The sequence below is a fragment of the Pneumocystis carinii genome (genome assembly GCF_001477545.1).
Source record: "Pneumocystis carinii B80 chromosome Unknown supercont1.3, whole genome shotgun sequence".
NCBI classification, from domain to species: Eukaryota; Fungi; Ascomycota; class Pneumocystomycetes; order Pneumocystales; family Pneumocystaceae; genus Pneumocystis; species Pneumocystis carinii.
Window position 1 is genome coordinate 1 of NW_017264715.1, and position 14,986 is coordinate 14,986.

Sequence of the window (14,986 nt, forward strand, 5' to 3'; positions counted from 1 at the left end):
CTTTTTTTGATCTTCATTTTTAATCAAAGAATACTTGATTAATAATGTTTGATATGCACTTTTAGTTTCATTAAACACATTCTTCTCTCTATTTTTGCTTATACTACTTTAAATTGCACAAAAAAAACATAAAAAATGAGCTTTCATTAATTATACATCATACAGAAACAGAAAAACAATATGCAGCTTCCATAATAAACGTCAGGCAAAGAATAAATACACACAGTAAGCAAGTATCTTTATCGCAGTATAAAACTAAGGTCGAAAACTTTAACCCTAAACCTGTAGACATTATTTAGTCCTCGACCTTAAAAAGTAGAGGGTGAAGAATGTCATTTAATCTGCCATTTTCCGTTACAACAGCCTTTATTATCTAAAAAAAAGCTGTTGTAGGCAATAAGGTAAATGGTCTGATATTTCTTCTGAATCTAGTTGTGATTTTACAAATCGTTATTATTTAAAACTGGATTCTCATTTTTGTAATTCTCGGTGCAATGCTCTTTTAATATTAGGACTTGATCCTAAGACATCTTTTACAAATGAAGAGCTTAGAGAGGCATATAGAAAACGGTTATTGCAAGTTCATCCCGATAAACAGTATAAAAACTCAATATCAACAGAGTTATCTTTGAAACCAGAATTTTCCGATGAATATTGTCTATCAATAGATGATATTCGTCAATCTTTTTACCGGCTTCAGCAGGAACTGCTTGAGACTTTGCCAAAAGAATCTATGACATCTGTTTTTTATGAAACAGTTTATCTTGAAGACTTTACTTATTCTGTTTGCAATAACGAATTCTCTTTGAGTTGTCGTTGCGGAGATATGTTTATATTAAGTTCTCAGGAAATTCAAGCAGGTGAAGCAATTGTTTCTTGTAATGGATGTAGTCTTTGGATCCGTGTTATTTCGAATATCATACCAGAGTAAATAATGAAAACTGGTATTTTGTTATTGATTTTTTGGTAATAAATCGTCTTTTATTTGGTTCAATATACGTATTATTAAAAATTAAATTCAATAAATCCTTAAAATATTGTTAAATATTTCTTTATTGATTTAATATAAAATTGATATTATCTGTTTAGAATTGGGTTGAAACAATATTAATGACTCTAAAAGGGTTTTCTGTTGATTCGAAAGATTACTATAAATTGATCTCAGCTTCGGATTAGAGATTAAAATATTGTCGATATTTTATCTGTTTTGTTATTACTGTAAAAATAATACGTCAATATGACTCTAAAGTTTTTCATATAATTTCTATTCAAATAGAAATTATTCAAATTTCTTTTTTAATCATTTGCCTTTTTCTTATGATTTCTTCGTTCCCAAACCTGAAAAATATTAAATTTGTTAATAAATATATATGTGCTTTACTTGAATATAACTTTCACCTAAAAAAATCATTTCTTTTGGTATTTCTTCAACAAATAAATCCTGAATTTGATACCATGTATCATTAGATTTGTTACGGACATGTGTTCGAAAAACCCGTTTATCTCCTTCCATAGAAGAAACAGTTTCATGCACAATATTTGCAGAAAGATCATATATTGTAGATACATCTGGCGGCGGGACAGGATCAACATCTATTTCAAATTTTTAGTATTTAGATGGTCAATTAAGTTTTCGCTTACATCCTCGCATATCTAGGTCTTTAATAGGAAAATTAACAATTGTTGGGTTTTTTTCATTTCTCCAGTTATTTTTGGTAAATCTTTTAATATGAAAAATCAAGAAAGGAGGCAACTTTACAATTTTATAGCGTTTTCTTTGTCCAGAAAGTTCTTGTGATGTTATACCATCATATTTTGCAAGTAGTGTAGATAATGCAACCTATATGTTAGTAAGAAATTTCTAAAAATCTAGTTAATATTGAGACCTGTGGGATAATATTGTCTTCAAATTCATCTTGGAATAAAGGTGGTAAAGGTAAATCTAATGTTAGAAATAGAAACGGTAATATATTTTCTTTAATTTCTCTTCCAATTTCAAATCGCAATCGATCTGCATCATTTGCATCTGATTTAGCAATAATCTGCTGACTTTGGATTCGTACTCTTCCTTGAAATATTCTATGGATTACACTTGATTTTACTTTTGTTTTAGATTTTCCAAGATCACGATGAATGATGTTCAAAAGCCATGAAAGAAATTCAAGAGGATCACTTTGTTCTGTTAATTTAAACTGTTTTCCCGACACTAATGATACTTCTTGAAGAAGTTCGTGAGGAGATACATGTCCTCTGAATGCTTTGGCGTTCCATATTTTTCGTATAAGAATACTTAACCTTTGAACTTTTTTTGATATTTCAGAAAAAAAAATAAATAAATATGTCTTTACCAAGTTCACTTTTTCCATCAAAATTCTCTAAAATAAAATAATTCCGAAATGGTGTTATATGTGATAACGCTTGAATCACACAATTAAGATAATTATTTTGTTTAATATTATTTAAACCCACAAATCCTATTATTTCATATAATCAATTCCCATTTTTATATATTCAATTTACCTGGAAAATATCTTTTATTATCCAAATCATAAGATGGCTCAATATTTATATCCATTGCCATTACTTGTTCTTTTGTATATGTCGGATTCAAAACATATTTAATATCATCCAATGCATTTGTTTGTACCTCATATGATTCTGGAAGTACATATATCTTAAGACTATGAAGGTTAATATAAACATGATGCGCTTCATCCAAACTATGAAAATATGCATGAGAAGACCTTCCACGACCTAATCCAGTCAGAAGAAAAATGTAAAAAATAGCAAAAATCCCTTGAAAGTACTTCCCACATATAAGGCATGCATAAACATTGAGATTCGATAGAGAAATTGAACATAATTTTTCAAAATCAAAATCTAATCGTGTTCGATCTACCTTTTCAAATTTTACAAAAAATACTTCAATATCCAACAAAAATACCGTATCAAGGTACATATCCAATGGAGGAGTAGGTAATGGCTCAATTTCTTCCTTTTCTTCTCTTATATTTTCATCTATTTGTTCAAGATCATTAGAAGTTGTTAAATCATCTTTCTTAAAATCTTCTTTTTTTTCAAGGAAAAAGGAATCCTTCTTTTCTTTCTTATTTTTCTCCTGATTATCTGGTTCTTCTTCATGAATTAATGTCTCAAGATCCTCTGAAATTTTTCTTTTTAACATTTTGAAGATTCGAACTTAATCTTGACTTCGAAAATTTAAAAAAATCTTAAATATGACAATTTTTAGGAAGAAATTTATTAATTATATGAAACTTATTTATACGGATCCTTATTCATATAAGTTATTAGTTCGTTGTTATTTTTCTAGGAAAAATAGTTCTTTTACTGGAAAAACTTATTATATTACGACGCCTATTTTCTATGTTAATTCAGGTAAAGAAGATAAAGAAATATATGTTTTTTAACTTTATATCGTTTTGTTTTAGATCCTCATATAGGCCATTTGTATAATTGGGTTTTTGCTGATGTAATTCAAAGATATCTACGACTTAAAGATCAATCTGTTATTTTAAGAATTGGAACTGATGAGCACGGTATTAAAGTGGAACATTTATTCATTTTTTAGGATGATACCAATGCCTTATAGGTAGAGAAGGCGGCTTTAAAATCAGGTTTAAGTCCTTCATTATTTTGTGAGAAAATGTCGGAGCGTTTTAAATATTTGGCTAAATTAGCAAATATTGATCATAAAGATTTTAGTCGTACAACTAATCCTAAACATTGTCAATCTGTCCAATGTTTTTGGAAAGTTTTGAGGGATAAAGGATATATTTATGAAAATAAACATGAAGGATGGTATGCTGCACGTGATGAAACCTTTTACCCATCTAAAGCTGTTAAAAAAATACGGAATTCAGATGGTGCTATGTCGACTGTAAATGTTTTATTATTTTTAAGTGTTTTTCTTAGTCATAGTAGATTTCTATTGAGACGGGTGCCAATGTTGAATGGATTTCTGAAAATAATTATCATTTCCGACTATCTAAATTTAAAAATCAGTTATTGGATCATTACAGAAAAAATCCTTGTTTTGTTATTCCCAGATCCGAGCAAAATAATTTATATCATATGATCGAGCAAGGATTAAATGATATTAGTATATCTAGACCAAGCTCTCGCTATTCATGGGGTATTCGAGTACCTGATGATGAGTCTCAAACAATATATGTCTGGTTTGACGCTTTATTAAGCTATATAACGAATGCGGGATATCCATGGAGTAATTCGATGCTTGGTGAATGGCCCGCTAATGTTCATTTGATTGGTAAAGATATTCTTCGGTAATTTTTTTCCTATACTATATTTTACATGCTTATTATTTCTTTTGTATCAGATTTCATTGTATATTATGGCCAGCACTTTTACTTGCAGCGGATTTACCCCTTCCTTATCAAATAGTTTCACATTCGCATTGGACAATGAATAATATTAAAATGTCTAAATCACTTGGAAATATTGTTGATCCTTTTTTTAAAATTCAAACATTTGGAATTGATCCTGTAAGGTATTTTCTTATAAAAGAGGGAAGATTGGATAGTGATAAAAGTAAATTATATAATTTTTATTTAGTTTCTTTTTAATATTTTTAAGATTATGATTTATCTGATTTTATAAGAAATTATAATGTAGATCTTAGAGGGAAGTTGGGAAATCTTCTATTAAGGGTCTATTCCTCTCATTTTGACTTAAAACGTGCTTTACTTTGTTCAAAAGAATATGTAGATAAAAATACTTTATTTCAAGAATTCGATGCAAATATTAATACAATTGCAGAAAAAGTTGATGATCATATGTCTAAATTTCAGTTGCATGCTGCCTTACAGTCTATCTTTCATTTCATTACCTCCATCAATAAATTTTTCCAAGATTTCGAACCATGGAAATATTATAATCAGCCTGATAATGTTGATCCAGTTATTTATAGAACATTAGAAGCGATAAGATTATCTGCAATTCTTTTAAAACCTTTTATTCCTGAAAAAGCATCTGAAATATTAGATCAATTAGATGTTCATCCATCTCGGAGAAGTTTTAAATTTTGTAAATTGGGTTTAGACAAGACATACTTACAAATTCAATCTAAAAGAAATATGCTTTTGTTTCCAAAATTACCTTCAATGTATTCAGAAAAATAAAATTATTAAAATTTAACTTTTATGTACATATCTAAACATTTATATATCATATATTAGACATTAGACATTATACTATGAATGCTAAATTTCACTTGTTCACATTCGAGTGTTGAGAGATTTAATAAGACGATAGATCCAGTCTCACTAAATACTGGAAGAGTGATTAAACGTATTTTCTGTCCGTTTTCACCTAATAATTTTAAGCATTATAGAAAAAGGTTTATATATCAACCTTCAATAAATTTCGTATCAAATTTCTCTTGATTTCCAAGAAAATATACATGAGGAGCTTCTAACATAACGAATGGATCCTTTTCAGAAAATGGATAACACCCTAAGACTTCATGAGAAATGTTTTAAAATTATTAGTATAGAAACATAAAGTATCAGGTGCTGTTGGTGCACAATGTTGCCATCTCAATGTATATTCCATAATTGTTAATTTATCAATTTTATCAGTATATTTGTATATATCGTTAATCGTTTGTCCACTAGATCCAAAAAATCTAGCAAAAATTGTTATTTAACAATCAATAATAAATATTCTAGAGTACTTTATTCCATCTATCTCTATCCATGCAGGGTTTGTACAAATTGTTAATGTAGACCCAAAATAATGCTTGGCATTTGGAAGCATTGAAAAATGAATTGGTTGTTGAGGCAATAAAACATTTGATGGATCCGATTCCCCAGGCATAAGTATTGTAGATGTTGTAACACATATATTTGAAAGAAATGTATCTAGCATTTTTATCGGTATAGGATTATATGTAAAAGTATTATTATATGTTTTCTCAAAAATGTCAGAAATATATACTCTGAATTAATTCATTCTTACCTTTTTATCAAATTCATTATTATTTTTCGATGACCCTATAGAATTCCCTGCAATAATAAATTGAACTATTTGGGAGCTAGCTATTTGATCCTAAAAAAGCACTTAAACCTAAATAAAAATATGAATATAGCATACCTTACGGCCACCAATTTCCCCTGTCAAATATTCACTAAGAAGTAATAATGTTAATGAATTGCAAGTTTTATCTGTTATATTAAGCCCGGAAACAAATGCGACATATTTATTAGTCTTAGTATCTAGAAAAAATTATATACATTCTTAAATATGGAAATATATACCAATTTCCTTAGGTATTAGACTTTGATATGGTAATTCAGGAAAACAAATGTCAATTACTTGAAAATTTCCATTTCGAGTTTCAAACCCCAATACACCAATAACACATCCTGTAACTAAAAATTCTTGAAGTATTTTTGGTCCTACAAGACGAATTCTTCCATATTCATCTTCCAATATTACATCATTATTCGTAGAATCAATATATTTTTCATTTGTAGATGAAATCATCCAGTACTATGAAAAAATGGTTAACTTTAGAAAAAAATCAAAAAATTATACATCTTTTTTAATATCTTTTAAAATATTTGGCTTCAAAGGTGCATCAATATAAACCGTCCCAATAATCCAACATATTTCCCCATGAACAATATCTAACAAACGACTTGCGCGTTTTACTTTTTTTTTTTTAACAAAAATACCATCCCACTTTTCTTGTGCCTTATGAACAATCTTTGGTCTAATATGAACAAGACGTAAAAAATAGATATTTGCATATTGTTGTTGATATGTTCTCTTTTTTCTATTTTCCTAAATCTACCCCTCTTAACCCCATAAAAAACTCACATAATGTAATCCTCTTGATAGAGAAAAGATAATTGTACATTTTCACGCGTCAAATACGGTTTATTTATATCATTTAAATCACTATAAAATATGAAAAAAAGGCTTAAATTAATAAAAAAAAAAATACCCAGATGAATAATCATCTTCAAATGACATATTCTAAATGTTCTATAATGATAATAATAATATATATATATATATAACCTTAGATTTGTTTTTATAAATTGCTTTTTTTTAGAAATTTTTTTAAAAAAAAAGATAAATTTCAATTTTTTACATCTTGTTCTTACTCGTTCTTAGTAAATTTATAAATATTAGCTCAAGATAAATATTAGCTTAAGATAAATATTTTTCTATAACATCAGTAAAATGTTATTTATATAATTTATAAAATACAGATAATCTTTTAAAAAATATAAAATATATTCTCCATTTATTAATGAGGTTTTCTTAAGTTTTAAAAATAGTTGAATCTTACATCTATTTATATTATATTTGTTTTAGAGCTTAATCTTTAAATATCTTATATATTATGCGCTATTTTATATATATATGCTGTAAAAAATGAGATATTTAACATGTTTTGATTTAATAATTTAATATTTGTTGTGGTTATTTTTATCTTTTATATTTACGATTGATAAGAATTTATCAAAATAGGAAATAAATTCCTGTGCGCCATAATTAATAAGAAGGGGTATCCTTGTTTTCATAAAAATCGGAATATTGTTTATCTAATAATCTGCCAATCAGAATTCAAGAAATGTTGATTGGATAATTATTTGAATCAAAAAGGTCTTTTCTGGAATGTTTACATATCATAAGTATGCGCCACAATTTATTTTGCTCTTTTGATAACGCATAAAAAAAGTTACAAAAAAATATAAAGGGAGGCCAGTCCCCTCTTCCTTTCTTAATTACTCTCGATTAAGATAATAGACTATAAAGATATTTTGCATATTTTTGGATTGAAGAATTTATCACCATGCATTTTCATATTACTAGTATATGCATAACCATTGCAATGTTTTTTGTTATGATTAGGGGAGCTGCTTTTAGCGGGACGCAGCTGGGTAAGTTTATGGGAATATTTATAGGTTGTCTTATCAAGTCTAGTTAAACGGGATATGAAAGATGTGAAAGAAGAAGCGAATAAAACCATTTTGAAACCATTAGGTGAAGTTGCGAATCAAACTGCTTCTGGTGGTCCTTCGAATTTACAAGCAAAAAATGAATCAATTTCTCTAAGCGCTAACGTTAGCGTTAGCAGTGAGCCAAGCGGATCTATTCGTATTTCAATTGCATCTGCTACAATCGTTTTCGCTATATTAGCATTCATAGGATCTCTTGCATCTTTTTGATTGAATAGATTCATTGATTTTTTCAGTAATTGCCCTTGATGGGCTATTTTATCATTTTTGTTGACATACGTATCTGTTGATAGAAAATATATAGCTTGTTTTTCTTATAATTTATATTTATTCTTCAACTTTTCTAGTACAGTCTTTAAATTTCTTTTTTTGAAGATAAATAAGGGTTAGGATGTTTATCAAATGAGCCTTTTCAGTATATTTGTATCAATAAGATTTTATCTTATGAATTCTTTATATTTTTAATCTTGTTTTTTAAGGATTGAAAAAATCATATTTTTCTTATATTTAATTAACTATTATATATTAAAATTTTTTAACGTAATTATGTTGTGTTTTATAGAGTGATTACGAATATATACTTATTTTATATACTTAAGTATTATCGTTCAATTGCTTTTCATTAGGGTTATAAGAAAAGTTCATTTTTGCTCATTATTGATAAATATTTTTGTTTAGTGATGGCAGATAAGGAGCTAAAATTGTTATTTTTTTTTTTTTGCAAAGAAAAGTTGATAAAAATAGACTTGATAAAGTTGAATTTCACTTGGGGTTAGCAAATACAAGTATTGAATTAGAAAATACATTAAAAACATATTTATGTCCTACGCTTTTAAAATTAGCAAGTCCTTATGAAAGTGTTAGGAAAAAAGTAATTTAATCTTGCAAGAAATTAAATTTTAGATCTTATGGTATTAGGTTCTTCAAATTTGTACTCATATTCGTCTGCGAATTAAATCAAATGAGGATATAAAACTTCCAACAAATATATTGTTGGAGCAATATCATAGTGAAACTGTTGGAAATTTTGTGAAAAATTTCACTCTTTTATTTTTAGAAACGGCTTTTTTTAGATTAAATGAAGAAGTAAAAAAAGAATCATATATTTTTACATTTTGTATTCTTAAAATCTTTAGGAAAAAAAAAAAATGTTATCCAAATTAATACCAGGAGTTTCAACTTATTTTATTGAACATAAAAAAAAAATTACATATTTAATTTTGCATATTTTAGAAATATATGGCGATTCTCATAAAACAAATATATGCGGATTTGAAAATGACCAGTCTTTAAAGTCTGTATTTGATACTTCTTCAGAAGATTTTGCATTTATGGCAGATGTATTTAAAGATTTATCGCTATTTTCATTATCATATTTTCATTCTTTATCTAAAAAATTATCTAAGGAAAAAATTCAAGAACTTTCATCTGTTAATTATCTTAATAATGCTAATTTGTCATTGAATGATGCAAATTTTTCTTTACAAATATCTATTTTGAAAAAAACATGTCCAGGGTTATCTTTTGATTCTTTTAAATTTTTGACTCCAAAAGGATTAGATACGTTTAACATAGATGTACTCAATAGAATAAAAATAGGGGTTATTCAATTTCTTTCTACATCTTATTTTTCATTAGATCAAAAATTCGTTACATTTATTATTTTTAAATTTGACACTGATTATAATATTAGTTCTTTTGCTGAGGCTTGTCTCAAAAAGTTATCTGTTGATCTAGAAAATGAAAAAGTGATTAATGGAATATATAGCCTTTTAGTTGGAGATAATAATGAATTAGAGACAGTCAAGAGAAATCCTGTTTCTGCTCAGATTTATGTACATTTAATAAACCTCTTGACTAAAAGTTATTTCGCTGCAAAAAATGCCGAAAATATACTTAAATTACTGACTTACGGTTTACAAAGTATTATATTAGTATCAATATATAAATATTTAACGTTATTAGATAATGTGCAAAAAATAATACAAGCGACAATTGCTTTTGTTAATTGGATTGCAAGGTATATTTTGTTAGATCGAAAAACATGGTTTTAATTCTATAGAATATCACCCGATGATATTTTAAAGCCTATTATTCGGCCTACTTTAACTTTAATAACAAATTATATTCAGAATGATGAAGATAAAAATGAACAATTGAAAGAGCAATTGTTTATGTCTTTCGGGCTTATTGCTAAAAGAGGTTTTAATTATATATTTTTTTTAATTTTTAATATTTTATAGAAACAAATTATATAGATATTTCAGTTTTAAAATTTTTATTTGATTCTCTTAAAAAGGAAACAAAATCAGTTAGGTTGTCTATAGAACAGTCTCTTTTTTTAATAATGCCTCGTTTTCAAAATATTCAAGAGGAATTATTAGAAGAATTAAATTCTTTGTTGTTTCAAATTATTATTTCCGATCATATAGACGCACATTTTTCTGCACTTCGCTATTGTTTAGCAATTTTTCCTTTTCATGAAAGTAGGGCGAGAATGCTATGTTTAATTTGTTTAAGAGAAAATTGTATTCCTAAAGTTAAAGAAGAGGCAAAAAAGGGACTAGATCCCTATTGGTTTTTAATAATTAATCAAATGAAAGATGTGAAGCAGAATCAAGATAATGTTTTTTCGAAAAATAGCTATAATTTTTCTTCTTTTCCTGCTTTTGAAGATCTGATAGAAACACTAGAAAATCAAAAATTAAACAGTCATGGTGATAATTTTTTTAGTCGTTATTTTGAATCACTGTCACCTAATATTAAAAATCATATGATGAAATTTATTCGGCAGACTTTAATTATGAATCTTCTGCAAAATGATGAATATATTCAAAATTTTAATCCTTTAAATACGGCATGGGAAGAACAGCTTGATATTGCTATTAGTGATAATGAGGTATTTAGAATAACGTATAAAAAAAAGATCGATATAGCATGGAATAATAATACTAAGTTCAAAAAATATTTGATTAGTTATTTTCTATATCTTCTTAAGAATTTTTGTGAAACACCTTTGGAGTTTGCATATGATATTCTTGAGTTAATTTCATTTGGACCTGATGATTTAACACTAATGTTAACGGACAAATTTGATTTACTTCAAGCTTTTCTATTATTGTCTAAAGAAAATTTGGAGTACAATGTACCTCATATTTTAGGAATTGTTGGAAGTCATTATAATATATCAATTGAAAGGATTACGGAATTGTTAATACTTTTTACTCGTTCTGAAACATCTCAAACTAATCGACAATCTTTCTCAACCCATTCGTCTTTATTATCTTTGGGATATATATTAAGTCGTTTAAAGCTTAGAGGTCGTTTAACTACAATTAATATTGATTTACTATATCAATGTTATAATTTTATTATTGAAAAAGTATCTTCAGGTAATAGACTTGAAAATATTTCTGCTCTTGTAGCACTTGGCGAATTAAGTATTTTTGATACTCTTTCTGACTTTAAAACTTCAAATCAAGAGAAATTTAATTCCTTAATTACGACAATCATTGATTTATATATAAAATCAAAAACAGATATTAAACTTCGAGAAATTATAACTACTACTTTAGGAAAGATTGCAGCTACCATAGATCCTAAGCAGCCTGAAATTGATGCTATTTTAAATTGTATATTTGAAAATTATCAGACCGAACATGTTTATTCATATTTTATTGACGGAGAAGCTCTTTCATGTATTGCAGCTGGATGGAAGTCCAAGTTTTTGTACAAGTTTGTTGATATGTCTGTTTCAAGTATTCCAGAAACCTCAAGATCTGAACATATGGACTTTATTTTGAAAAAAATACTTCAGGAGTATATAATAAGCACGAAACCTTCATTAAAAAAAGTAAGAAAACTTAATTATTAATTTTTATCTAATATTGTAAGGCATCAATAATATGGCTTTTGTCTTTAATTCGATATTGTGGAGAATCCTTAAGTATTCAAGTAATTTCTTGATATTATTATCTGCTTTGCTAAAATGAGATTAAGGATAATATTTTAATCATGCAAAATGCTTTTATACTATTATTATCGGATAAAGATAGTAAGATTTGACTATTTTGGTGCTGTTTAATAGTTTTTTAGGTTTTATTCAAGAATTGGCATCAAAGGGATTAAAATTACTATATGAAAAGTGTTCTGAAGAAATGAAATCTAGTTTAGTTAATGATCTTATTTTATGTCTAACAAGCAAAAAGAAAATTAAAAGAACTATTACATCAGAAACAGAGTTATTTGATCATGAAATTCATCGTGAAAACAATACTTCAATATCAACATATGGTGATGTATTATAATATATTTCAGAATATTCTCATTTTAAAACTGCTTTTAGGTCTGTAGTTTAGCAACAGAATTAGGAAATCCTGAATTGGTGTATCAATTTCTTAACATTTCTTCAAATTCTACTATTTGGCAAACTCGAAAAGGTGTTGCTTTTAGTATTAATGAAATTATTTCAAGTAATACAAAAATTGATATTATAAAAAATAATCCTGAATTATTTAAAAAAATGATATCTTGCTTGTTCTTATATAAATTTCATCCAATATCAGATGTTAAAAAAGTAATGGAAAATATATTCAATATTTTTGTTAATTTGGAAAAAATTTCAGAATTTAATAAAGATATTATGGATAGATTATTAAAGGGACTTGGTGATCAATCGTGGTATATTCGTGAGGCCAGCTGTAATGCACTTGCGGATTTTCTTCAAACACAAACAGTTGAAAGTATAGAATCTTACTTGGAAGATATTATAATAATGAGTTTTCGTGCAATTGATGATGTAGTATTAAAGTTTTGACATTTTGTTACTAATTGTGATTAGATAAAAGAAACAGTTCGGTTAGCAGCATCTAGTTTATGTCGTTGTATTACATCTTTTATTATCAAGAATATTGGTTATAGAAACAATAAAAAAAGTGACCAAAATATTATTTTAGAAAAGAGTATTCCTATTTTTTTAAAAAGTGTAATTTCAGATATTCAGGAAGTGAAAGGATATGCCTTAGATACTTTAATAAAAATATGCGATACATCAGAATTGTCTCTGAAGCCTTTTATTCCTGTGCTTATTGATAATTTACTGAATTTTCTTACTGAATTAGAGCCTCAAGCTATGAATTATTTAGAATTAAACGCAGATAGATTTGATATGACTCAAGAACAAGTAAGTGTGATAATTTTTTGAAATTATATATTCTGAACTTGAAGTTAAATGATGCAAGGGTTTCTTTACTTAGAACTTCGCCAATTTTGAATGCAATTGAATCTTGCATAGATAAGTTTGATGAGGAAGTAGCCCGGAAAACTATACCCCTTCTTCTTAATACTACACAGAAAGCTGTTGGTCTTCCTACTAAGGTATTTTATCTTTTTTATTATAAATAATATGAATTGTGATAGCTGGCATGTTCCAAAGTTATTATAAGTATTATTTTAAGAAAAAAAGATTACGTTTCTTTATATGCAAATGATATATTCCGAGTTTTTCAAGCATGTCTTTTTGATAGAAATCATACCGCAAGGATTTCTTTTTCTACATCTTTAGGATATATAGCACGTATTGCATCAATTAAAAATTTGACTTTATTGGATTCTAATTTGAAAAAAGTATATTTTGAAGAAAAAGGTATATTAATAAGTTTTTGAAATAATGTTAATATTTTAAGATGAGAAAAAATTAATAACTGTTGCTTCTGTATATAAACATATATCGATTTATGCTAATGAAAAATTTGTATCCTTATTTCATTTATTTCTTCCAATTGTATTTTTAGGTAAACATGATCAATTTGAAAGTGTTAGTTTTCAATTTAACGAAATATGGAATGAAAATGCTGGAGGTAGTGGATTTATGGCTCTTCATTCGAATAAAATACTTGATTTTATAATTTTTGGTCTAGATAATAATCATTGGAGATTAAAAAAGATATCAGCAATTGCTTTAACTAAAGTTATTGAATCTTCTAAAATAGATGAATATTTAGATAAGCTTATTCCAAATCTTATGGATATTCTTGAAGGGAAGTTTTGGGATGGTAAAGAAGCAGTTCTTAATGCTTTTATTACATTGTTTGTTTACAATGAAAATTATTTATTGGATAAGGCATATTTAATCCAAAAAACATTTGATGTAATCGTGCTTCTTGATATTATGTATTATATTAATATTTAATAGATTTTGGTTCGAGAAACAAAAAGAAATAATATCAATTACCAGCGGCATGTTTTATGTCATTTCAATAGATATATGGAGCTTTATTCAACCCCTGAGAGTTTTGAAAATATTTATTCAATTATAGAAAAATATATATCTAATGATTTAGAAAAAAAAGAAATATCTGAAGATAATGAAAATTCAAAGTCAATGTAAAAAAAATATTTCATAATTATTTCTTATATTATTTAGGGGATTAATTCTTCGTGAACATAGTTTAAATATAATTGCTAGTGCTTTTTATCCAAAAAGTGATAAAACATGTATTGAAAAACGTTTCTATTATTTTTAATAATATTAATTTTAGATACTTGTTATGTAGAATTGGTGAGGATCTGGAAAGAAAATATTCAATTAACATGGAATATACAAATAGCAATATGCAAATCTATTCAAAAGATTTTTAAAAAGAACTTTTTAAATACTTTTTTATTCGATCAATTAAAAAATAATGATACATTATTAGATAATTGGAACATAATTTACCATGCTCTTTGCAATAAAAAGTATGAGAGCGTGCGTAATGAAGCCGTGAAAGCAGCCAAAGTATTTATTGAATCATTGAAAGATTATAATGATTCCGAACTTAAATCTAGAATTCTTAAGGATTTTAATGAATTTAAATTAACTGAAAATTCATCTATGATTAAAGCTGACTTAAATCATATCTGTTTTTCAGGTTATTGATAGCTTTGTAATTAATATTATAAATAGAGTTAATATAAGAAATCGGTATGTGAGT

At 26.7% G+C, this 14,986-nt stretch overlaps 6 protein-coding genes across 6 annotated transcripts; 4 read left to right on the forward strand and 2 right to left on the reverse strand.

The window, feature by feature from the left end:
* Window positions 1-329: 329 nt before the first annotated feature.
* Window positions 330-931, forward strand: T552_00588 (hypothetical protein; the record flags this gene model as incomplete). Its single annotated transcript, XM_018369199.1, has 3 exons — window positions 330-353; window positions 394-401; window positions 433-931. The coding sequence occupies 3 exons, from the start codon at window positions 330-332 to the stop codon at window positions 929-931; spliced, it is 531 nt and encodes a 176-aa protein (XP_018226901.1).
* A 319-nt stretch (window positions 932-1,250) lies between these two features.
* Window positions 1,251-3,230, reverse strand: T552_00589 (hypothetical protein). The gene is made up of 7 exons (XM_018369200.1): window positions 2,945-3,230; window positions 2,521-2,899; window positions 2,349-2,474; window positions 1,887-2,302; window positions 1,642-1,840; window positions 1,382-1,593; window positions 1,251-1,338 (listed from the first exon to the last, which is right to left on the reverse strand). Exons 1-7 carry the CDS (start codon window positions 3,182-3,184, stop codon window positions 1,297-1,299), a joined length of 1,614 nt encoding a protein of 537 aa, XP_018226902.1. The 5' UTR covers window positions 3,185-3,230; the 3' UTR covers window positions 1,251-1,296.
* A 39-nt stretch (window positions 3,231-3,269) lies between these two features.
* T552_00590 (methionine-tRNA ligase) lies at window positions 3,270-5,159 on the forward strand (the record flags this gene model as incomplete). The annotated part of the gene is made up of 6 exons (XM_018369201.1): window positions 3,270-3,396; window positions 3,450-3,565; window positions 3,611-3,898; window positions 3,943-4,304; window positions 4,358-4,569; window positions 4,615-5,159. The coding sequence occupies 6 exons, from the start codon at window positions 3,270-3,272 to the stop codon at window positions 5,157-5,159; spliced, it is 1,650 nt and encodes a 549-aa protein (XP_018226903.1).
* Window positions 5,160-5,212: 53 nt separating this feature from the next.
* On the reverse strand, window positions 5,213-7,017 carry T552_00591 (hypothetical protein; the record flags this gene model as incomplete). The annotated part of the gene is made up of 10 exons (XM_018369202.1): window positions 5,213-5,349; window positions 5,392-5,493; window positions 5,538-5,665; window positions 5,714-5,952; window positions 5,998-6,087; window positions 6,133-6,254; window positions 6,297-6,531; window positions 6,577-6,817; window positions 6,862-6,942; window positions 6,989-7,017. The coding sequence occupies 10 exons, from the start codon at window positions 7,015-7,017 to the stop codon at window positions 5,213-5,215; spliced, it is 1,404 nt and encodes a 467-aa protein (XP_018226904.1).
* An 834-nt stretch (window positions 7,018-7,851) lies between these two features.
* On the forward strand, window positions 7,852-8,267 carry T552_00592 (hypothetical protein). Its single transcript, XM_018369203.1, has 2 exons — window positions 7,852-7,934; window positions 7,978-8,267. Exons 1-2 carry the CDS (start codon window positions 7,886-7,888, stop codon window positions 8,220-8,222), a joined length of 294 nt encoding a protein of 97 aa, XP_018226905.1. The 5' UTR covers window positions 7,852-7,885; the 3' UTR covers window positions 8,223-8,267.
* Window positions 8,268-8,646: 379 nt separating this feature from the next.
* Window positions 8,647-14,977, forward strand: T552_00593 (hypothetical protein). Its single transcript, XM_018369204.1, has 18 exons — window positions 8,647-8,715; window positions 8,757-8,883; window positions 8,931-9,098; window positions 9,149-9,935; window positions 9,978-10,032; window positions 10,075-10,214; window positions 10,256-11,865; window positions 11,907-11,966; window positions 12,012-12,066; window positions 12,108-12,310; window positions 12,358-12,810; window positions 12,853-13,194; window positions 13,239-13,388; window positions 13,431-13,656; window positions 13,697-14,160; window positions 14,206-14,396; window positions 14,437-14,507; window positions 14,552-14,977. Exons 1-18 carry the CDS (start codon window positions 8,693-8,695, stop codon window positions 14,929-14,931), a joined length of 5,505 nt encoding a protein of 1,834 aa, XP_018226906.1. The 5' UTR covers window positions 8,647-8,692; the 3' UTR covers window positions 14,932-14,977.
* Window positions 14,978-14,986: the final 9 nt, after the last annotated feature.

Coding starts and splice junctions, on each gene's coding strand:
- T552_00593 (XM_018369204.1), top strand. CDS start 8,693: ATGGCAGATAAGGAGCTAAAATT. Junction 11,967..12,011: donor GAGAATCCTTAAGTATTCAA/GTAATTTCTTGA, acceptor AATGAGATTAAG/GATAATATTTTAATCATGCA. Junction 14,397..14,436: donor AATGAAAATTCAAAGTCAAT/GTAAAAAAAATA, acceptor TATATTATTTAG/GGGATTAATTCTTCGTGAAC.
- T552_00589 (XM_018369200.1), bottom strand. CDS start 3,184: ATGTTAAAAAGAAAAATTTCAGAGGATCTTGAGACATTAATTCATGAA. Junction 2,475..2,520: donor TAATAAAAGATATTTTCCAG/GTAAATTGAATA, acceptor ATGAAATAATAG/GATTTGTGGGTTTAAATAAT. Junction 2,303..2,348: donor TGATGGAAAAAGTGAACTTG/GTAAAGACATAT, acceptor TATCAAAAAAAG/TTCAAAGGTTAAGTATTCTT.
- T552_00592 (XM_018369203.1), top strand. CDS start 7,886: ATGTTTTTTGTTATGATTAGGGGAGCTGCTTTTAGCGGGACGCAGCTG. Junction 7,935..7,977: donor TTTTAGCGGGACGCAGCTGG/GTAAGTTTATGG, acceptor TATCAAGTCTAG/TTAAACGGGATATGAAAGAT.